General features: G+C 45.3%; 1 protein-coding gene and 1 long non-coding RNA gene across 2 annotated transcripts in view; both read left to right on the forward strand.

The window, feature by feature from the left end:
* Positions 1-19,249, forward strand: part of LOC126215149 (homeotic protein antennapedia-like) — a 79,156-nt gene extending 59,907 nt beyond the window's left edge. The window contains exon 2 of the mRNA XM_049941810.1: positions 18,846-19,249. Coding sequence (XP_049797767.1) covers positions 18,846-19,105 — 260 coding nt within the window. The 3' untranslated portion in view covers positions 19,106-19,249. The remainder of the gene's footprint in view (positions 1-18,845) is intronic.
* Positions 19,250-19,371: 122 nt separating this feature from the next.
* Positions 19,372-23,355, forward strand: LOC126215280 (uncharacterized). The gene is made up of 2 exons (XR_007542114.1): positions 19,372-20,881; positions 22,446-23,355. It is a non-coding gene; the product is annotated as an uncharacterized LOC126215280 (long non-coding RNA).
* Positions 23,356-24,872: the final 1,517 nt, after the last annotated feature.

The following is a 24,872-nucleotide window of genomic DNA, read 5'->3' on the forward strand; positions in this document are numbered from 1 at the left end:
CACAAGATACCATATAGTCATGCACTACCTATGTAGTACGTGAAGGCACCAGAGGGGCAGCTCTGACGTTACTCTTGATACTGGAGGAGAAAAAGTGGTAAGAAAAATCAAGACACTGTTGAGAATGCACAGACTATTAGAGTAATTTTCTTCGTTCCTATTATATACGAGGATATACATCTACGTCCACACTGTGCAAATATCTTAAAGTTCACAGCAAGGAGTATTTTCCACAGCACTACGTGCTATACCCGCTCCAGGACAAGTTGCAGCATGTTGTAATAATGTCAGCTGGCGCCAGTGCTACAACCTGAACTGCCAACGTTCGTCCACTTACCTCACTAATAGTCGCTGATGTTTGCCGGAAGGACTTCGCTTCTCATATTGCTCATGCACACAGGTCACTTTCTTCTTATTGTGCCCCTCGCCCCTCTTACTGAGAACACCTCGTAGTGCGACCATAGTATTCGGAATGATTCGCGTTCCATTCGCGTATGGAACACAATACACCGTAAAAGCCTCTTTGGACTCTGCAGTTAGTATAATATTGTCTTCGCAGCCTCCGCGAGACTAATAAGCAGGAGGCTGTAGACTCGCACTATACTGTTCGCTTGACACTGAGCAGCCATTCTGACCGGAAATCGTTTAGGAATGCAATATTCCCAGATCCACAATTTCAAGAATTTGCCGAGAATACCAAATCTGAAGCATTACGTCTCACCACGGACAACGCAGGGGCTGGTGACCTTCTCATTTAAGGACCGAGAACAGCGGCGTTTGAGCACAATTGTCAGTGCTAACAGACAAACAAAACTGATTTAAATAACCGCAGAAACTGATGTGGGACGTACGACGAACGTATCCAATAGGACAGTGCGGCGAAATTTTGCATTAGTGGGCAAAGGCGGCGGACGACAGTCGCGAGTGCCTTTGCTAACAGCACGACATCGCTTGCAACGTCTCTCCTGGGCTCGTGACCATATCGGTTTCACCCTAGAAACTGGAAAATAGTGGCCTGCTCAGATGAGTTCCGATCCCAGTTGGTAAGAGCTGATGGTAGGGTTCGTCGCGAGGACACCACGAAGTGGTGAGCCAAAGTTGTTAACAAGATACAGTCCAAATTGGTAGTGGCTCAATAATTGGGAGGTCTGTGTTTACATGGAATGTACAATGTCCTCTGGTCCAACTGAACTGATCATTGACTGGAAATGGTTCGGCTACCTGGAGACCATTTGCAGCCATTCATGTTGTTCATGTTTCCAAACAACGATGGAATTTTTGTGGATGATAACAGGCCATGTCACCGGTCCACAGTTGTTCATGACGGGCTTGAAGAACATTCTAAACACTTCGAGTGAATGATTTGGCCACTCTGGTAGCCGGACGTGATTCCCATCGAACATTTATTGGACGTAATCCACAGTTCAGTTCGTGCACAAAATCCTGCACCAGCACCACTTCCGCAATTATGGACGAGCCGTGGAGGAGAAGTGACTCGATATTTCTGCAGGGGACATCTAGCGACTTGTTGAATCAGTTTCACGGTGACTTGGTGCACCACGCAGGGAAAGAGGAGACCCGACACGATATTAGATATCATTGTCATCTCAGCGTATACAACACTGTATGTTCCTTGTTCAGGAAGAAACTGTAGCTTATAATTGCTGTTGGATGTGCACTGGAGGTGCTGGACTCCTTGATGATGCCTGTATCATTATTAATGCAAAGCAGAAACAACACTGGTGCTAAAATAGTGCCCTGAGGTACTCCCAGAGTTCTTCTTCAGTAGATATAAAAGTTTAGATGGCACTTTGACTTCTACCCGTACTCCTTTCTCTCGCCCGCAGAAATAATACTGTACCCAACATAGTGCCCTGCGGTATTCTGCATTGATGATGGAATATTGTCTTCAGTAGATATAAAAGTTGCGTTGGTGTTTGGTTACTGAAGGGAACTCTTTGATCTCGCCTGTAGGAACATTACTGGCCCCAACATAGTACGCTTAGGTATTCTCTATAGATGATGCAACAGTGTCTTCAGTAGATATAATAGTTGTATTAGCACTTTGGCTACTATACTCCTTATACTCGCCTATAGAAATAGTATTGGAGCTAACATAAAGCCCTGAGGTAACCTTTGCAGATGATGCAGCAACGTCTTCAGTAGGCTAGTTATAAATGTTAAATTGGTGCTTTGGCTACCGAGCCAAACTCCTTGCTCTCGCCTACGGAACCTCCTTCCCTCTTCCTCCTCGGCCCCCAACACGCCCTCCCCTCCATCGCCCCCTACCGCTGGCGCCAGAACCCCTCTGCCTGCGGCGTGTTCGCTTCCTTTGCCGTCTGTACTCGTGCGCTTCTTTTTGTTTCTCATCCCACCGGGGCGCTCAGGACTGTGCGTTTGATGGTTTCTTAATTAACCCCTGAAACATACGTCTGTCTGACGGACGGGGCACAACTGGAAACCCAGGAAGAGCGGCGGGCGGCGGTAATTTAATATGTGCCCGAGTACCTGCCAAGATGTCTCTCTCTCTCTCTCTCTCTCTCTCTCTCTCTCTCTCTCTTCCTCCCTCCTTCCTTCCTCCCTCCCTCCCTCCCTCCCCGCCCCCCTCTCTCTGTTTTCTCTACGTCTCGTTCTTTGCAACTCCTCGTCACTCCGCGGGCTTGAAGTAATGCTCCAGGGCAAGAGGCACAGCTGTTAGTTCTAAGGAGATTTTAATAGGCAAAAGCGATCAGAAAGGGAACTATCCTGATTTAGAGCTATCTGCAGAGGCGGCTAATTGTTCCGGCGGTGTCGATCAAAGGGCACAAGGTACTCTAAATTTGGCGTCCATCTCGATGAACCCACCTTGGACGCTAACAGCCTGTGCTGAAGTAATTTAGTGAAAGTTGACAGACTTGCTGCATCTTCAGCCGAGGCAACTCGAGTTCTTTTTGTTTGCCAAACCTGGTGGGTGACAGTTGTTCAGACAGTCTACTCACTTTTCGGAGGACGACGTTTCAAATCCCCGTTTCGACATCGAGATTTAGGTCTTCCACGATTCCTTAAATCGCTTAAGGCGATTATCGGGATGGTTCCTTGCAAACGGAAAGGCAGGTTTCTTAGCTCATCCTTCCCCGATCCGTAAGAGCTGATGGCCAATTCGAGTGCGGCGCAGACCCCATGTAGTCATCGTCCCGAGTGGTTCAAATGGCTCTGAGCACTATGGGACTTAACATCGTAGGTCATCAGTCCCCTAGAACTTAGAACTGCTTAAACCTAACTAAGTTAAGGACATAACATCCATCCATGCCCGAGGCAGGATTCGAACTTGCGACCGTAGCAGTCGCGCGGTTCCGGACTGATGCGCCTAGAACCGCTCGGCCACCGCGGCCGGCGGTCCCGAGTGGTCAACAAGGCACTGTGCAATCTGGTGGTGGTTCCATAATCGTAAGGGATGTGTTGACATGGTCCTGTGGTCCAACTTAACCGATCATTAAATGAAAATGATTGATAGGCTTCTTGGAGAGCACCTGCAGCCATTAATGAACTTCACGTCCCGAAACGACTATCTAATTTTTATGGATGTCAGTGCGCCATGTCATTGGGCCACAGTTGTTCGCGATTGGTTTCTAGAACATTCAGGACGATTCGAGCGAATAGTTTGTCCACCCAGTACGCCCCATATAATTTCCATGGGACGTTTACGGGTCAAAATCGAGAGGTCAGTTCGTGCACAAAATCCTGCACGAGCAACAGTTTCGCAGTTATGGACGGCTATAGAGGAAACATCGCTTATATTTCTGGAGGGGCTTCCAAGGACTTTTTGAGACCATGTCACTTCAAGCTGCTGCACGACATCGGACAAAAGCAGGCCCGACACGACATCAGGAGGTACCACACGACTTTTTTCACCTCAGTGTACTAAGTGGCAGCCCCATAACAATGAGATGGAACACAATTACAAAATCAGTGGTAAGTTCCTGGATCATGTCACATCGTTAAGTACATCGTAAGTATGCGATATAAAATGCTTGAAACCAGTAGTGAGGAAAACCAAGTGGGAGAGTTGGCAAGATGTAGTACTTCTGCAAATGAAACCGCCCTCTAGACGCTATTGTTGGAACCAGTTCTAAATTACTGCTCCATCGTTTGGAGTCCTTATCAACAGACCATGACATTCTCTCGGTCTTCCTCTGCCATCTTCAACTTCGCACGCCACCACTCTTCCCTAAAGTTCCAGATCAACTGTACTTTGATACCGCCTAATGTGTCATCTCAACTTGCTCCTTCATTCAGGCATGTTATTCCATAAAGCTCATCTCCCCGCCCCCCTCCCTGTTTCACTCAGTAAATCTTATCTACCTATCCGACATCGGTAACCTTTTGTAATAAATCATTTCAGTAGCTTCTGTTCTGTCCTTCTTCCTCGTTTCGCTACAATACTGGCAGAACACACTTCAGAACACCTAGCTTTATCAGAATGAGATTTTCACTCTGCAGTGGAGTGTACGCTGGTATGAAACTTCCTGGCAGAGTAAAACTGTGTGTTGGGCCGAGACTCGAACTCGGGACCTTTGCCTTTAGCGGGCAAGTGCTCTACCAACTGAGCTACCCAGTTAGCTAGCTCAGTTGATAGAGCACTTGCCCGCGAAAGGCAAAGGTCCCGAGTTCGAGTCTCGGCCCGGCACACAGTTTTAATCTGTCAGGAAGTTTCATCTAGCTTTATTATTTTTTTTCCTTGACGTACTTCTTCGTTTTCAGGAAATCTCTTGCTACTAATTGCCAATCTGCGTTTTATACCGTCTTAAATTTTTCTTTCGGCAGTTATATTGATTTCAGTTAACACACTTCGCCAATTACTTCCGACTCCTCATTTCCTAATCTAATTCCTCCATCATTGCTATTATCGTTGTTTCACTTTTGTTGATATCTCTCTTTTCAACCACTGCTTGCTCAATGTGAAATTTGAATAACCTGGAGCATAGTCTACAACCCTGTTTCTCACCTTCCTCAATTATTTCCTCTATTTCATATCCACCGACCCGAATTGCAGCCGGAATTCTCTAAAAGTTATAGATAGCCACTAGGTGAGAAGAAGAAAGATAGAAAATTGTTTACCTTGACCGTTCTTCTGATGAAATCTGTCTTCATATGCACACATACCATGCAAACTCGTGGTATATTGCTCCTGTAAGGTTGATTTCGACCGTACTACGTTTAAAGCACGATCTTGTGGGATTGGAGATCAATAAACGTGTGTTGAGGCCAGAAAGTGGTACCGTATTTAGCGAAAGAGTTTGCCATGATCATTTCAGAAGAGAGAGTATGGTATGTAGTATACAATCTCAGTTGGAGGTAATGAATTATTTACGAACGGTTTCAGTTGGCAGCCATCCGATTCAAACGTGAAACAGTGATGAAGCTATCGCTCTGTGACTGACTGATTGCTTCATCACTGTTTCGAGTCTGATAATGAATACTCACTCTATGAAACACGTCGTCAATAAACGATAACTTTTTGAGAAAGTGATAGCATCATCACTAATACTTAGATGATAGATGCCTGTAACCGAAAACTGTTCGTCAATAAATTGCAACATGCGACGGAGAGTGTATACTACATACTATATTCTGCCCACTTGCTGTTGATGGGTGTCGCTACGGCAAATATTATGCTGAAGAAATCCCACTCGTGTTTCGAAAAAACTGCATTGTGAGTTTGTGTCGTTTGAACCCTATGTCAACTCTGCCGAAAGAGACCATGCTTCACCCTCAGCGGTGCCTGTGCAAAACTTTTTAATTAACGCCAATTAAGTGCGATACGTGCCCCGAAACAATTACGACGGGTAATTATCTGATAGCCGCGCGTAGCCTTCGGACGCTTCTAATTAGCCACTCTTCCGCATGAACGGCATCGCCCCACAAACAAACAAATGGCTGTAAAAGCTCACGCCGCTCGACACATGAGCGAATCTCCGAACATCGGAGTCACACTGCTTTAGGATTCTACCACTTCTTGCTAAGCGAGCTGAAATACTTTAAAATGTTCCGCCAGCTTCTAATTCGAAAGTCGTTTCTTAAGGGGAGGGAGAGAGAGAGAGAGAGAGAGAGAGAGAGAGAGAGAGAGAGAGAGATGCCTGTGCCTGGCCTCCGAGCCATCACAGTCTGCCGCCGGTCGAAGTGGCCGTGCGGTTAAAGGCGCTGCAGTCTGGAACCGCAAGACCGCTACGGTCGCAGGTTCGAATCCCGCCTCGGGCATGGATGTTTGTGATGTCCTTAGGTTAGTTAGGTTTAACTAGTTCTAAGTTCTAGGGGACTAATGACCTCAGCAGTTGAGTCCCATAGTGCTCAGAGCCATTTGAACCATTTGAACAGTCTGCCCTCGGTCAAACATAGATCGCGCGCCTTCCCCATTCGCCAGATGAGGCTGATATCGCCTGGATGGTTTTATATTGATAGCAGGTCGGTGGTCTTAATGTTGTGGCTGATCAATATATGTAGCTACAATATACAACCAGTCGTTCACCGGCTGCTGTGGCCGAGCGGTTGTAGCCGCTTCAGTCCGGAACTACGCGGCTGCTAGGTCGCAGGTTCGAATCCTGTCTCGGGCATGGATGTTTGTGATGTCCTTAGGTTAGTTTGGTTTAAGTAGTTCTACGTCTAGAGGACTGATGACCTCTGCTGTTAAGTCCCATAGTACTTAGAGCCATTTGAACCATTTTGAACCAGTCGCTCTTTGAGTTGGTGCGATTTTCTGTATTATTGACTACTACTCGAACCGCTGCAGGCCCATCATCAGATGAAAGTCTCACAGAATACCATGTTCCCGTAAGACCACCCTAACTTGCTTCTCATATCAGTGATACTCAGGAGGGGACCTTCTGGGAGGTGTATCGAGTTATGTGCTCCCACTTCGCCTGCTTATAGTGTGGGTAGGCACGTTTAACACCGTAATATTGTAGGTGCCAATGAGGCCTCGTTTTTGAAATATTGCCTGTTAAAGTTTTGGCAGCTCTTTACGTACAGAAAAGTTTCACAATTGTGACCAGTGAGCGAGTAGCTTGTTCGGTCAGAGAGCTGGTTGGCCTCTGTGATAAAAAACTGAGTGGAAGGATCAGCAAATGAACTTTAACGTATGTTATGTGACGTCCGCAACGACAAAAAAAAAAAAAAAAAAAAAAAAAAAAAAAAAAAAAAAGTGGCGAGCGAGCGAGACTCCCGTCAAGGCGACCCTGGTTCGAGACCCGTCTATGCTACTTTTGTTTTCGCGACGCTGGATCCACCGCAAAAAGAAATATTCCATGACGTCAACTTGAGAAAATACAGGTGCGATTGCAACGAAAATGAATGTGCATTCGTACAATTTTCGTGGTGTCCAAAGTACAAATGTTTTGATTGTTTTTGTAACAATGCTCTGAAAAGCTAATCATTTGCATATCAGAGCATCTTCTTGCTGTCGGTTAAGTTTCGCGTCTGTAGCACGTCATCTACATCTACATTTATACTCCGCAAGCCACCCAACGGTGTGTGGCGGAGGGCACTTTACGTGCCACTGTCATTATTACCTCCCTTTCCTGTTCCAGTCACGTATGGTTCGCGGGAAGAACTGCTGCCGAAAAGCTTCGTGCGCGCTCGAATCTCTCTAATTTTACGTTCGTGATCTCCTCGGGAGGCATAAGTAGGGGGAAGCAATATATTCGATACCTCATCCAGAAACGCACCCTCTCCCAAACTTGGACAGCAAGCTACACCGCGATGCAGAGCGCCTCTCTTACAGAGTCTGCCGCTTGAGTTTATTAAACATCTCCGTAACGCTATCACGGGTACTAAATAACCCTGTGATGAAACGCGCCGCTCTTCTTTGGATCTTCTCTATCTCCTCTGTCAACCCGATCTGGTACGGATCCCACACTGATGAGCAATACTCTAGTATAGGTCGAACGACTGTTTTGTAAGCCACCTCCTTTGTTGATGGACTACATTTTCTAAGGACTCTCCCAATGAATCACAACCTGGCAGCCACCTTACCAACAATTAATTTTATATGATCATTCCACTTCAAATCGTTCCGCACGCATACTCCCAAATATTTTACAGAAGTAACTGCCACCAGTGTTTGTTCCGCTATCATATAATCATACAATAAAGGATCCTTCTTTCTATGTATTCGCAATACATTACATTTATCTATGTTAACGGTCAGTTGCCACTCCCTGCACCAAGTGCCTATCCGCTGTCTTCGTGGTGTAGCAATTTTAATGGCCAGCAGTGTATATTGGAAGTTGAGGGTTGGACTGGTGTGGGCGGACGTGGCTGTACTGCCTGAGCCGGAGATGGGGCGAGAGAGCTGGTGATGCTGCCACGGGGGGCTCGCTGAGGGGGGGAGGGGATAGGGGGAGGGACTGGCAGAGGCGACTCACAAACGGACAGAGCCCGCCTGCCGCTGGAATGTGTTTGAAAAGCGCCGTTTGTCTTCATCACGGCGTGACGTAAGCCGGGCCCACTGCGCCCCCCCCCCCCCTCCAACGCCATCGCTCTACCGGCAGCGAGTGGCCGGCGCAGATACGGCAAGACGCGGCCACCCGCCGTGACGTCACACTCGCGGTCCGGCCGCGTAAACTGTCACACTGGTGCCCGCGACGCGACGGCATAATCTCGTTAGGTGTCCGCGGTCATCTGCAGCAGCGCGTTGCGACGTCGCTCGGCGGCAGCTGGCCAGCACCTGCGAGTTTACAGCGACTGTGGCGTGTGCGCTGCGCGCGCTAGATAACGAAGTTACTCTGATGCTATACGGCTGGCCCCACCCCTGTGTCCGAATCTCGCAACGGATTCGCGTGACAGCCGTAGAAGCACGCTGCTCCAGCAGACGGTTGCAGCCCCATATACCTGGATCACGATAACAAACGGACTGACGGCTGGTTGTTTACTGGACAGCCACAAAAAATGGCTCTGAGCACTATGGGACTCAACTGCTGAGGTCATTAGTCCCCTAGAACTTAGAACTAGTTAAACCTAACTAACCTAAGGACATCACAAACATCCATGCCCGAGGCAGGATTTGAACCTGCGACCGTAGCGGTCTTGCGGTGCCAGACTGCAGCGCCTTTAACCGCACGGCCACTTCGGCCGGCCGGACAGCCACAGCGTGACAATTATTGAACTATATGAAATAAAATCATTATTCACTGAAGACCCAAAGAAACCGGTACACCTGCCTGATATTGTGTAGGGCCCCCGCAACACGACGTGGTGTGGACTTGACTGACGGCTGCAGTAGTGCTAGAGGGAATTGACACCATGAATCCTATAGGGCTGGCCATAAATCTGTAAGAGTACGAGAGGGTGGAGATCTCTTCTGAGCAGCTCGTTGCAAGGCATATGCTCACAAGGGAACCTCGCCATCGCACCCCCCTCAGATTTAGTTATAAGTTGGCACAGTTGATAGGCCTTGAAAAACTGAACACAGATCAATCGAGAAAACAGGAAGAAGTTGTATGGAACTATGAAAAAAATAAGCAAAATATACAAACTCAGTAATCCATACGCAAGATAGGCAATATAAAGGAAAGTGTGTGCTCAGGAGCGCCGTGGTCCCGTGGTTAGCGTGAGTAGCTGCGGAACGTAAGGTCCTTGGTTCAAGTCTTCCTTCGAGTGTAAAGTTTACTTTCTTTATTTTCGCAAAGTTATGATCTGTCCGTTCGTTTATTGACGTCTCTGTTCACTGTAATAAGTTTAGTGTGTGTGTGTTTCGCGACCGCACCGCAAAACCGTGTGATTAGTAAACGAAAGGATGTGCCTCTCCAATGGGAACCGAAAACATTTGGTGGATTCATACTACCCACGGAATACATCTCACGTATTTAATGCACTCTCGTCCAAAGTAGCGAACAGTCAACTGGTAGCCAGGGAGCCTCGTTAGCAGGATACTCTCTCTTCCGTGCGCTGTAGTCGACTGACGTCGTGTGTTTCGATGTTTGTTTACGTGTAACGTCCCCATACTACGGCGCAGTTACCTCGCATCGGACGGATGGACGGACGGACAGATAATAAATGTCTGAAAATAAAAAATTAAACTTTTCACACGAGGGAAAACTTGAACCAAGGACCTCTCGTTCCGCAGCTGATCACGCTAACCAAGGGACCACGGCGCTCCTCAGCTCACATTCTCCTTGATGTTGCCTATCTTGCGCATGGACTACTCAGTTTGTACACTCCTGGAAATTGAAATAAGAACACCGTGAATTCATTGTCCCAGGAAGGGGAAACTTTATTGACACATTCCTGGGGTCAGATACATCACATGATCACACTGACAGAACCACAGGCACATAGACACAGGCAACAGAGCATGCACAATGTCGGCACTAGTACAGTGTATATCCACCTTTCGCAGCAATGCAGGCTGCTATTCTCCCATGGAGACGATCGTAGAGATGCTGGATGTAGTCCTGTGGAACGGCTTGCCATGCCATTTCCACCTGGCGCCTCAGTTGGACCAGCGTTCTTGCTGGACGTGCAGACCGCGTGAGACGACGCTTCATCCAGTCCCAAACATGCTCAATGGGGGACAGATCCGGAGATCTTGCTGGCCAGGGTAGTTGACTTACACCTTCTAGAGCACGTTGGGTGGCACGGGATACATGCGGACGTGCATTGTCCTGTTGGAACAGCAAGTTCCCTTGCCGGTCTAGGAATGGTAGAACGATGGGTTCGATGACGGTTTGGATGTACCGTGCACTATTCAGTGTCCCCTCGACGATCACCAGTGGTGTACGGCCAGTGTAGGAGATCGCTCCCCACACCATGATGCCGGGTGTTGGCCCTGTGTGCCTCGGTCGTATGCAGTCCTGATTGTGGCGCTCACCTGCACGGCGCCAAACACGCATACGACCATCATTGGCACCAAGGCAGAAGCGACTCTCATCGCTGAAGACGACACGTCTCCATTCGTCCCTCCATTCACGCCTGTCGCGACACCACTGGAGGCGGGCTGCACGATGTTGGGGCGTGAGCGGAAGACGGCCTAACGGTGTGCGGGACCGTAGCCCAGCTTCATGGAGACGGTTGCGAATGGTGCTCGCCGATACCCCAGGAGCAACAGTGTCCCTAATTTGCTGGGAAGTGGCGGTGCGGTCCCCTACGGCACTGCGTAGGATCCTACGGTCTTGGCGTGCATCCGTGCGTCGCTGCGGTCCGGTCCCAGGTCGACGGGCACGTGCACCTTCCGCCGACCACTGGCGACAACATCGATGTACTGTGGAGACCTCACGCCCCACGTGTTGAGCAATTCGGCGGTACGTCCACCCGGCCTCCCGCATGCCCACTATACGCCCTCGCTCAAAGTCCGTCAACTGCACATACGGTTCACGTCCACGCTGTCGCGGCATGCTGCCAGTGTTAAAGACTGCGATGGAGCTCCGTATGCCACGGCAAACTGGCTGACACTGACGGCGGCGGTGCACAAATGCTGCGCAGCTAGCGCCATTCGACGGGCAACACCGCGGTTCCTGGTGTGTCCGCTGTGCCGTGCGTGTGATCATTGCTTGTACAGCCCTCTCGCAGTGTCCGGAGCAAGTATGGTGGGTCTGACACACCGGTGTCAATGTGTTCTTTTTTCCATTTCCAGGAGTGTATATTTTGCTTATTTTTTCATATTTCCACACAACTTCTTCTTGTTTTCCCGACTGATCTGTGTTCAGTTTTTCAAGGCCTATCCACTGTGCCAACTTATAACTAAATCTGAGGGGGGTCCGATGGGGAGGTTCCCTTGTCAGTAATGTTCATATCTGGGGAGTATGGAGGCCAGCGGAAGTGTTTAAACTCAGGAGACTGTTCCTGGAGCCACTCTAGAAATTCTGGACGTATTGGGTGTCGCATTGTCCTGCTGGAATTGCCCAAGTCCGCCGGAATACACAATGGACATGAAAATGCAGGTGATCAGGCAGGGTGCTTACGTATGAGGGTTGTCCCAAAAGTAAGGTCTCCTATTTTTTTTATAAGTACATAGACCTGTTTATTTCTACAAAGGTTATCATCAGTTTACAGCTTGAACTTTTAGCTATTTTCCAACATAATCACCATTTCTGTCGATTCATTTTTGTAGACGCTGTGGCACTCTCTGTACGCTCATGTCATACCAGCTCGCCGCCATGCTGTTCAGAAGGTGAAGAGCGGACAGAGGGGCCTCAACCAGGCTGACATTCCTCCACGTGTAGATGTGCGGGTTCGATAACAACACCCGTACGTGGAAGGCATGATGCCGACGTCACCAGAGCAGACACAATAGCCACTGCGCGACAACCTCCCCCAGCGTGACCGCGCTCGCCTATAAATAGTACAGACCAAAGAGTCTGCTGCAGTAAACACGTGAGTCGGTCGTGTTACCAACCTACGGTTTCTATGTACACCAAAGACAGAACTCGCAATAGATAGTAGGTACACTACGGGCGGGAGTTCAAACGAAAGAGCTTCATAAAAGACCAACCCTGAACAACCGCGGAAAAACGAAATAGAAGCGAAGCAATAAAAGACAGCAACGAGTTGCTAGAGCTCGATCGCGCCCAAACACTGTCGATTACCCAAAATATTGGCTCCACACAACGCTCAGGAAGCGAGCTGTGGAAGAAAGTGCACACGGCTCAACGACCTCTTTCAAACTGAGTGAGGCGTTGGTTTGATTCCCAATCTTGGTACAAGTTTTCACTCGCCACTTCAGTCTATATACATGAAAACATGTCTTTATGGGACAGTGAAGTCTCTGACAGTGCGTCTTTTCATTTGTATAAGTACATGCGCCTGGGTTTCAGGCTGGCTTCTCCATGCTGAGGTGCTACTCCAGAACATGGAGAGCCTCAGCAATTCTGTTCGTGTGTAAGGAGAAATTGAAAGAAGACAAATGTTGATGGTGTTAGGACAGCAACCAGCAACAAATTTACTATCAGTTCCTTTATTCAAAGGGTACCGTTACCGGTTTCGAATCGTTGTGATTCATCCTCAGACGGTTTACACGCTTCCTTTATGAGATGTGGTGTGTTTTTTTACAGATTAACTGTCGTGAAACGTCTGTTTGGAGTGTTTGTTTCCATAACATTCGTCCAACAGATGTAAATGCATTCCCACTGCATTCTTATTGTTGCACACGTAAATTGTTCTCACTAAACACTTTAGATTTATTCAGTGAGAACAATTTACGTGTGCAACAATAAGAATGCAGTGGGAATGCATTTACATCTGTTGGACGAATGTTGTGGAAACAAACACTCCAAACAGACGACAATGAATCTGTAAAAAACACACAACATCTCATAAAGAAAGCGTGTAAACTGTCTGAGGATTAATCACAACGATTCGAAACCGGTAGCGGTACCCTTTGAATAAAGGAACTGAAAGTAAATTTGTGGTTGGTTGCTGTCCTCGCACCATCAACATTTGTCTTCAAACAACAGCCACAGTCTCCATCATGTCATCATATGACAAAATTGAATTTAAAGAAGACTGGGGCGGCAGTGAGAATCTTGATCGAGGAGGGAGGCGAGCCAGGATAAACCGTGCTGTTATGTGAACCGCTGTGTCAAGGTGGCTAATGCACATGCCTAGTGAGGGGAAGACCCAGGTTCGATTCACGGCCTTGGTACTAATTGTCACTCTCCGCTTCAGTCCACGTACATGAAATCATACTTTCTTTTTACCACATCATCTGATTTAATGCAGTGCATCCTGTAACCACATTGTAAACTAGTAAAAGTATTAAAATCAGCAGTAACGATTTTTTAAACATACGGTGTGTAGCAGCTTATTTTGGTTTGAGCTACCATAAGCTTCAATATCAGGTCCATTGTTGTTCATCTAACATTAGATGCAAGACCGTGTACTTTATGTTTGCTGGAACTGCATTCCTGCTATCCAGTTAGAACGATGTGGGGGGGAGGGGGGGCGTCGAAGACTGACAGAATGATGATACATAGCGGAAATATGAAAAAAGAATTGAAAAGGTGTACGGTTGTTAAGGGAGAAACTGAGCTACCACAAGATACAGTACTGCGTCCAAATTTTTCCTGTAACACTAAACGAAATTGTAGGTACACCATAACATCATTTCTGCCATTCAGTAAACTTACTAACGAGCAAGTGGGAGTAGCTGAAAACTGAGACAATGATGATGCAGCGTGGAAATGTGAAAGGGGAATGTAAGAGGTGGGAAGGTTGTTAAGGGAGTGGACTGCAATTACGAGTGGCCCGGTGGGCGGCTTTGTTAATCCCGTCGCCCCCCGCGCTGCGCAGTCGCTGTGTGTCTAATTGGCGACCAATCGGGGAGTCGGCAGTAATTGCGTGTCAGCCACCTCGGTGAGACGCGGCCGACAGATGGACGAAGACGGACGTCCGAGGCGGCAACGCAAAAGGACCAGCAGGGGCCGGCCGGGCTGCCTAATGGAAAGGAGGAAACTCCGAAACGGCTGGCTGGTTCCCGTGCAGCGTGCGGTGTCTGGCCTCACTGATTACCGACACCCACTGCTACGAAAAGCGAGCCCGGTATAAAAAGACGCCAACGACTGTTACAGACGAAGGGCGACGGAACACTTCCAGGACACTAAAATTTTTCTACGATCGAAACAGCACTTTCATTTTTATAAGTTACAGAAAACATTTATGGTAGGAATAAAAGCGTCCAGAATGAGATTTTCACTCTGCAGCGGAGTGTGCACTGATATGAAACTTCCTGGCAGATTAAAACTGTGAGCCGGACCGAGACTCGAACTCGGGACCTTTGCCTTTCGCGGGCAAGTGCTCTACCAACTGAGCTACCCAAGCACGACTCACGCCCCGTCCTCACAGCTTTACTTCTGCCAGGACCTCGTCTCCTACCTTCCAAACTTTAAAGAAGCTCTCCCGCGAACCTTGCAGAGGTTCATATCAGCGCACACTCCGCTGCAGAGTGAAAATCTCATTCTGGAAACATCCCCGTGGCTGTGGCTAAGCCATGTCTCCACAATATCCTTTCTTTCAGGAGTGCTAGTTCTGCAAGGTTCGCAGGAGAGCTTCTGTAAAGTCTCGGTCCGGCACACAGTTTTACTCTGCCAGGAAGTTTCAATAAAAGCGTCATTTGTAAGTTTCAATCAGGTTCGCATATTGTGACAGTCGGTCCACAGCATTAAGTGTTAGGGCTCCATCCAGCATCAGATTCTGTTACATAAAATGAATGAAGAACGTCAATGTGATTGGAATCAGACAGTACATAAAAATACAGTTCCAGGCGGGTTAAAACTGTACGTGCCATACCGGGATTCTTCTCCCGTTAATCAAAAGTGGTTCAAATGGCTCTAACAAGGGAACCTCCCCATCGCACCCCCATCAGTTATAAGTTGGCACAGTGGACAGGCCTTGATAAACTGAACACGGATCAACTGAGAAAACAGGAAGACGTTGTGTGGAACTGTGAAAAAATAAGCAAAATATACAAACTGAGTAGTCCATGGGCTACATAGGCAACATCATGGACAATGAGCAGAGGAGCGCCATGGTCCCGTGGTAGCGTGAGCAGTTGCAGAACGATAGGTCCTTGGTTCAAGTCTTCACTCGAGTGAAAATTTTACCTTCTTTATTTTTGCATAGTTATTATCTGTCCGTTGGTTCATTGACGTCTCTGTTCACTGTAATAAGTTTAGTGTCTGTGTTTTGCGACCGCATCGCAAAACCGTGCGATTAGTAGACGAAAGGACGTGCCTCTCCAATGGGCACTGAAATCATTTGCTCGCAAGGTCATAGGTCAACCGATTCCTCCACAGGAAAACACATCTGATATATTCTATACGACACTGGTGACGGCATGTGCGTCACATAACAGGAATATGTTGTCGACCCACCTGTCTTGTACACTTGGCGAATGGGTAAAAAGATTCTTCTACCTTGCCCGATTTAGGTTTTCTTGTGGATGTGATAAGTGTTTGTCACATAAACTGAAAATAAAAAATTAAACTTTTCACTCGATGGGAGATTTGAACCAACGACCTTTCGTTCCGCAGCTGCTCACGTGACCACGAGACCACGGCGCTCCTGCGCTCCCAGTGTCCTTGATGATGCCTATCTTCCACGAACTACTCAGTTTGTATATTTTGCTTATTTTTTCACAGTTCCACACAACGTCTTCCTGTTTTCTCAGTTGATCTGTGTTCAGTTTTTCAAGGCCTATCCACTATGCCAACTTATAACTAAATCTGAGGGGGGTGCGATGGGGAGGTTCCCTTGTAAGCACTATGGGACTTAACTTCGGAGGTCATCAGTCGCCTAGACTTAGAACTACTTAAACCTAACTAACCTAAGGACACCACACACATCCATGCCCGAGGCAGGATTTGAACCTGCGACCGTAACAGTCGCGCGGTTCCAGACTGAAGCGCCTAGAACCGCTAGGCCACAGCGGCCGGCCTCGTCTATGGATGTGAGAATGATCACGTGACCACTGATACCAGCATCGTTACACAACTGAACCAGCTCGTCCAACTTGTGTGGCCATTCTCCGAAACGACTATTCTGCCACTCGGAAATTGGAAATTTGTGGTAAGGACTATGGGACCAAACTGCTGAGGTCATCGGTCCCTAGACTACTTAATCCAACGTAAACTAGCTTATGCTAAGGACAACACACACACACCCATGCCCGAGGTAGGACTCCAACTTCCGACGGGGGGGGGGGGGGGGGGGGAGCTGCGCGAACCGTGGCTAGGTGCCCTAGACCTCACGGCTACCCCGCGTGGCCGCCACTCGGAAGATCACATTTTGACCCCTTTGAAAATCGCTCAGTTGGCTATAGTAAGCAAGAGTGCATCTCAGGGCATGGTTGCGTGCTTGCTTCACACGTTTGCACCACGCTGAACCTTCTGGCTGTGAGCATTGCCAGGTAAAAGGTAGACACAGATGGCGCTCTGATGGCTATTTCACTACACTATCTCTAGGTCGACGCCGTTGAAACCATTATCGGTACATCTTGAAAGTCCTCTTTAAATAATAAAAATGTGGCTGACGTACTCGGTTTTGAATAACAAGAGCTGTGCAGAAATAATGAGAAGGCAAGCCTTTAATACCGGTAAAGTGAATAATCTGACTATAATTTTGAAAACCTACGATGATTAGTTGTGCAAATCTGATCTCTGATCCAAGATCCCAGAACTAAAGCTGACACATAACACCTGTCTCTGAATGACGTAAGTTGGCCCTGGTCGAATAAAAACAACATCAAAATATTTAGACCTTACCTCCGTTCTGCGCAAATCTGGATAAAGCGTTGCAGTACTGCTCTGTCTTGCGCGCCGCTATACTAAACCTGCAAATTACTATATCTACACAGAGACACTCGTTAGGTGCAGCGAGTTCTATGCTCGTTGCAAATCGAAGTATTTTCGGAACACACTTGGTTCCTTTTCTACTTAAAAAAGAACCGTGATCAATTAAAAATTGTAAGAGAAAGGTAGGTAAAAAAGGCGCTGCAATAAAAAAAAGTGTGTCTTCAGAAAAATTACCTTATAATTCCTCTTCTCGCAGATGAGTTACCAATACAATCTTAATTAAATACATCGATATTTGAAACTTTACATTTGAAACATAACATTACACCTGCTTCTTCAGTTTAACACAGTAACCAGTATCTGCTCCTGCGCCTACGCGCACACCAAAGATGGTAACCTAACCCTCCGATAGAGCTTAAAACATTGGCGCCCGCTCACATATAACAGCTCGAGAGAAAGATATGGCACTATTGTGCAATCGATTAATACTCAAATAACACCTGTCAATCTATGTCCCCCATGTGGCATATGACATCATCGGATCGAAATCGGCGTCATTTTTCCAGTTGTTTTTCCGGCAGTGCAACTTACAGATTGCGAATGGGTACGCTGCGTAAAATGATCCGTTTACTTTTTTTTTATCGAGTATTGAAGCATGTGGTAGCTCGTAACTAAAGTTACGTTTTATATCCCTGATTTGTCAGAATATGGCAAACCACCTTGTAGCTGTTTTTAACACTTTTTACTTTATATTGCTCTGCTGGATATGTAAAATGAGCTGCTTTTTTCAGTTTTTGGAGGCAAAAGAAGCCGTTGAACCGTGTTTTGAAGCTTGTGGTCACTCATAAGAAAAATAACCGTTTATATGCGTCTAGAATTAAATTTTCACTGTACAGCGGAGTGTGCGCTGATATGAAACTTCCTGGCAGATTAAAACTGTGTGCCAAACCGAGTCTCGATCTCGGGACCTTTGCCTCTCACGGGAAAGTGCTCTACCAACTGAGCTACCCAAACACGACTCACGCCCCGTCCTCACAGCCTTAATTCCTCCAGTACCTCGTCTCCTACCTTCCATCCTTCGCAAAAGCTCTCCTACATACCTGGTAGAGCACTTGCCCGCCAAAGGCAAAGGTCCCGAGATCGAGTCTCGGTCCAGCACACAGTTTTGATCTGCTAGGAAGTTTCATATCAGCGCACACTCCACTGTAGAGTGAAAATTTCATCCTAGAAACATCCCCCAGGCTGTGGCTTAGCCATGTCTCCGTGCTAGTTCTGCAAGGTTCGCAGGAGACATTCTGTGAAGTTCGGAAGGTAGGAGACGAGGTACTGGCGGAATTAAAGCTGTGAGGACGGGGCGTGAGTCGTGTGCTTGGGTAGCTCAGTTGGCAGAGCACTTGCCCTCGAAAGGCAAAGGTCCCGAGTTCGAGAGTCGGTCCGGCGCACAGTTTTAATCTGCCAGGAAGTTTATATGCGTCATTTGCGGAGACTGTGTTGTCACAGGCTGTCTTTACAGCTGCTTTTTAACACTGTCCGTGCTACCGGTAAGCGGCATAGCCTCACGATACGGCACCTGTTCTTGTGTTGCAGAGCGCAAGCGCGGCCGGCAGACGTACACGCGCTACCAGACGCTCGAGCTGGAGAAGGAGTTCCACTTCAACCGCTACCTGACGCGCCGCCGGCGCATCGAGATCGCGCACGCGCTCTGCCTCACCGAGCGCCAGATCAAGATCTGGTTCCAGAACCGCCGCATGAAGTGGAAGAAGGAGAACAAGTCCAAGCCCGACGCCGGCCAGAATGGGGACGGCAACGCCGGCTCCGACATCACCCCGCAGACGTCGCCGCAGTGAGCGGGCCGCGCGCCGACCACCCTCCGCCACGCACCTCCGGCCTCCGCACAGAGGAATTCGCCCTCCCCTCCCCCCCGCCCCGCCCCGAACCCTCTCAGAAGCTGTTCCCGCAGAAAAGTATTATGACGTCCACCCTCATGTGCCCCCGAGAAATTTTGTGGCTGTCCCTCCCCCATAACCCCCATACATCGTTAGAGAAAGGACCCTTTTTACTCAGAGCGGCAGCCTTTTTTTTTTTTTTTGCAATTACCCAGCTGTGCTGCGAGTGTGTGCTAAATTATATATATATATACATATACGCGTATAGTCACTATATTTAAGAAAGCAGCGCTTGAAGTGTAGCAAGAGGAGACAGTGAACAAAATTTGAAAATATATATTATAAATGTGCTAAAATTTTGACAAGTCCAATGTAAATAGTCACTAAGCATATATTCAAACTGTTTTCTGTGCGTTTCTAGACGTGTTCGTGTAAGCGCTTTTAAATTAGGAACTTGGCTGTAAATGGGATGTGGCGTTTATGGAACAATTTTTATTGTGTTCAGACGCAAGCTCAGACGAAGAGGAACATCGACACTGTAGCTCAAAGGATGCTAGCAGATTTAACCTCTTCAGTTAACAACCTGGGCATATGGGAGGCACATCCCAATTTCTTTTAATGCATCGCATCTAAGCTCACTGTCGTACATTTCATAAAATCCGTGTAAAAAGAGAGGAAAAAATAAAAAGAACACACAATTTCAGCATCCAAGTAGAAAAGCAAGTATAATAACAAGCTTAGTATCACGAGCTAACCTTATCCTAGGAAAAACAAACGACAGATGTGCTTGTGTTAACAGTAGATGTAACGCTACAGTAAATGTTGTCACAACCTTTTTGCCCTCATGCAAATGTGATGCAGCTAGAAGAACCTATCCCTTTTACAACTGAACGCTGAGAATACGTTTTGCATTGCCCCCTTTTTTTTTAAAAAAAAAAAGAGAGAAAAAATGAAAGTGACTTCTTCAGTGGAGCGACTGACTGTTTTTGATCTGCCAAAATGTGACGAACGAAGAAGGGTAACCATGTGGTGTAGCGACCTACGGAACACACGTTTGGCGCTCTGACTGTGATGCGGTCTCCGTTAAAAACCTCGGAAATGAGATTTTTCGACGACAGGAAGACCTACGAGAGAGTCCTCTATGTGGATAATTGAACGAAGGCTGCGTGGACTGTTGGTCTGCGCAGATCTCCTATAATTTCATGACTAGTCGCAGCGAGCGATGAATGTGTGCAGATGCGCCGCCGATGGTCCAGTATTTTCAAGCTTTGAAAGTGCTTAGCTGTGTGTGGTGTATGCGTGTGCATCGAAGCTCTGCAGTGTTATCGTATTAATGTAGGAGGTAAAGAAAAATTGCGAGCATCGTATTACTGGTGATCAGGGAGTGAGTTATTCGAGTGAAAGTTGCCAAAAGTGATGTTGCTAATTGTTTCCTTGGTCGTGTGGCAGTGGTAATGTTTCGCCCAGTTGAGGGAGTCAACACCACCGTTCCCTGCCATCGCCAGTCTGCAGCCCCAAAACGTCCTGCCCATCTTCAGCGGGAGAGAGGTCCATCTACATTGCCCTCCTCCCCCCCCCCCCAAGCCCCACATCCCACGTACGTGCAGGAAACCTCTGGGCTATGAAACGTCTACACGACACCAGTCTAAGAAGTGGCAGATCAGAAGACATTGAGGTTCACAGGCGTACGCCGTAGCGTGTAAGAACAGACAAGCTCTGCAGACTTTCGTCGGAAAGGTCAGTGAAAGACTATGAACATTGCTGGCTGGATCGTTCATTTTTAATTTTTCTTTTTCAATTTGTGATAAAGACGCTTTTAACTAGTTAGTAAGGACATTTCTAAAAATGCTAAAAAATACATGTTAGAGTTCTAGAATGTAGTGTTCCAAGAGATATTATTCACTCTGATACCACACGTGGAGGAACTTTTGTGGCTACCAGTTTTATTAATAAATTTTATTTTGCTCCAGTGAATGGAAAAATATATGTTCCTAATCACCTGTACAGCTGTACAGAGTAGGTCCACAATGTTCTCCATGGTGCAGACTGGTTAACATCTGTTGGAATGGATAGTTCGTGTTGAGCAAAATTTTATTTTGTAGTCTATCTATCTCTATGCCCTATGAGATGGTTCTGTGTCAATGTCCCTTGCTGTCCCCAACCCACCAGTTGACCATTTCATTTGATGTCTGCTGGTGTGACAACCTTAAAGCTACCAAAATAGTGGAAGGACTTACATGCAGAGATTATAGAAATGTTGGTTCCGAGCCTAACTTGGAATATTATGGTTAGATGACACGTGTAGAGTAAGAAGGTGATATCCTCACTTGTGAGGGCTTCGCGTATTGTAGTTGAACAGTACCTCAGCTCTGTTTTTGAATTTTCTAGAGGTCAGTTTGTCAGTAGAGGGGGCACCTTTATCCCCATACATATTATTAAATGTGCAATATAAACTATGAAATATATATAACTATATACAAGGAAAGATTTATCGTATAGTTCATTACGTGTGAATGCATAGAACGACTAGCTATTAACTCGTAAGTTTTACACTACTGTATGTGAATACCAGCTATGATGGTTGAGCTTACAGACAAGAAAAAGGGGGAAATTCGAAAGGTATTCTTGATTTTCCAACAATAACACCTGTAGAATGCGTCACGTAGAAAGCAAGAGAACAAAGATAATATAGGTATCGATATAGAATACCATTTTGCACTATGTTATGTTATTGATTTTGTGACTAAACGCGTTTATACCAAAGCTGAGATAAATTATTTTTATTTTCGTTCATTGTTAACTAGGAAAAATGTATAATTTTCCATTACTGTAAAATTCCTTGGCTCAGTTACCAGAGGCCTCGTAATATATAAACCATGAACATATTTTCTAATTAAAAGGTATAATAACTTCCTGTGTGTTTATATCTCTCAGAGTTTCAATGAATCTTGCATCAAAAATTTCAGTTTTGCTATTCGTTGACACTTCAATAGATTTTTTTGTTTTACATTAAATATATACATTTCATGCAAAATTATCACAATGAATTGACAAAAGGAATAATTTGTGGACATTCAATTTTAAAGAAACAAAATCGCTATTTTGTATACAAAGGCAAAAAGGCAACATTACATCAATATAATGAAACTAGGGACTTACATAATTAAGGTATAAAAGCTTATTAAAGTATATACATTATATTTCAAAAGGAATAAAAATCGGTATTTGTTATAATAGGAGGAATGCTGGGACCCCTCCATATGAAATTGTTTGTGATGAATTGTATAATTTCTTTTTTCAGATGAACAAGGAAACGATATACGTAAGAAGGAGTCTGTAACAAAACTTGCACACACTTTTTTGTGTAAGATTGAAACTGGTATACGTAATATAAAATGACGTAAACTATTTCTGGTCCTATATGAAACTGTAGAATACGTCTTTATACACCAATGGAATAGCATACATATGTTTCGTACAGAAGTTTTGAGTGTTTCGATAGGTTTAAACTAATTTATAGCAAGAAATATGTGCTGTGCTAAAATACGTACTACTGATATTAACAAAAAAGAACACTTTTTTAAGAGGAAGGTATTCTCAGAACATATTTCATATTCCATAGAAAGTAATGGAAAGTATTTGTCTTTACTATTAACCATTGATGTGTATTTGTTAAAGTCTACACACTAAAATTTGGGACAACCGATTCAGAGATTATTGTATCAATTCTGCTGAAAACACCACAGCATCGGTAGTCATCAAATGAGTGTTGTTTGTCGATTTATTTTACTTGAATTCATTATTGTAATTCAACGTAATTTTTGTATGATAAGTATTGTTTCGAAAGAATGAGAATATCCTATATAAGTATACATACATATATAAACAGTCACATCGCGTTCAATATTATTATATAGTATATTAAATTGAAGTAACTAAACATAAATATTCACAGAAGTTCGAACACTTGAGTCTTGCGGTTCAATTTCACCAGAAGAAAACAGTACTACTATTCATTTCTCAGACATTATAAGTAAGCATTGAACGTTGACTGTAGTTTGTGAAAATTACATAAAACAATTCAGAAATGGGTCCTTGTAACTTTTCGTAGTGTAAAGATATATTTAAAAGTCTTGTGCGTGTGTGAGTTAATTTTTTGTAGTTAACTGTACAAAAGTAATAATAATAAATTAATATAATAAACAGTGTCAGATATGTTTTTTATACTTCAAACATAATACATTAATCAGGTTCCAGTTTCCTTCCACAAATCTCTTAAAGACCATGTCTTTACAGACATCTTCCAAACAGGTGCAAGCCACAATTAATGATACAATATGGAGTGCAAAAACATAAAATGCTGCACTGAAATTACAGTACATTACCAGAGAAATTTTAAAAAGTACTAATTTATTGATCACATAAAACACCAATTTAGTACTTAAAAACTCACTGAATGACGGAGCTCTCAGGAAGTGCAACAAAACAAACAAAACGGTCTTGTTACACAGTAACACAGTATTTGTTGGAAACAAAAAAAAAAAAACACTACTTATAATAGAAGGCGTCGAAACAACTACAAGGAAACTATTTCTTATTTTACTCATTCAGGTTCAAATCAATTGAACTGTAACTTGAGTGTAGTATCTAAGAAATTGCTTTTGTCAACACATTAGAGGTTTTCAGGTATGGTGAAGGACTGTGTGTTAAGGAAAATATACTAGCACAATGCTGTAACTGAACATTTTATTAGCAACCTTGCATCACTGAACAATGTATCTGAATGTCCTCAGACACAGAATATACTTATGCAGTCTGCATTAATGACGAAAATACTTGGTTAATGTAAGCTGCAGTTCACTTAAGAAATGGTTCATTTTCTTAATTATGAGTGTAGCAGAATACTAGAACTAATTTTACAAACGTATTTTCTCTCAGTTTCTGAGTGATATACATGTACAACAAGGAAAAAAAGAAAAAGTAGTTAGAACTGACACAAACTCACTGGAGTACTAGAAATCGACATCAGTTTACATAAAAATTTTGCATCGTATTCTTAATGGCACATTTGAATGAGAAGAAGAGGGATGGAGTGACAGGAGTTATATTTTTTATCCATAGTTTTGAATAGACTTACGGGCAATCGAAGTAGGTATACTTCCCTAGAAGGGTGCTAAACCACTGTCCATTTTGAGAGGCTCATTGTGTCAAGGAATTCCTAAAAGCTGAGGTGCATTTGTCATGATACTGATCTATGGCCACTCACTGGCCATTCACAATTCTTTAAGCATTGATGCAGAAGATCGAAGGTATGCCCAACGCTTGAAGGTCACCACGGTAATGTTCCATACCTTTTACACCAGGAGAACTATAGGGTCAACTGTATATCATCATGTGCACAGAGAATTCTAAAAATAATTCTGATGTGATATGGGAGAAAAACACATATAATTTGAGAGGATAATGCAAGTGAATGAATGGGTGATGTAATTTGTTAGTTCTTACAACTGCTCACAACGGGGAGCTCAGTGGGTCATGTACCAAATTATTCAATGTAAACTATTAACCCACCGGTCCAATGCCATAGATATGAAATTATTCCGTTGGGAAGAGCAATCCATTACTTCACATTCATTTAGACATACGTGTACCCTACCATCAGCGTGTCGCAGCGTTTTGGGCTGGTCACCTTGCTAGGTGGCAAGGTCCATGCTCAAGGATTAATTCT

Source organism: Schistocerca nitens, chromosome 12 (genome assembly GCF_023898315.1).
Source record: "Schistocerca nitens isolate TAMUIC-IGC-003100 chromosome 12, iqSchNite1.1, whole genome shotgun sequence".
NCBI lineage: Eukaryota > Metazoa > Arthropoda > Insecta > Orthoptera > Acrididae > Schistocerca > Schistocerca nitens.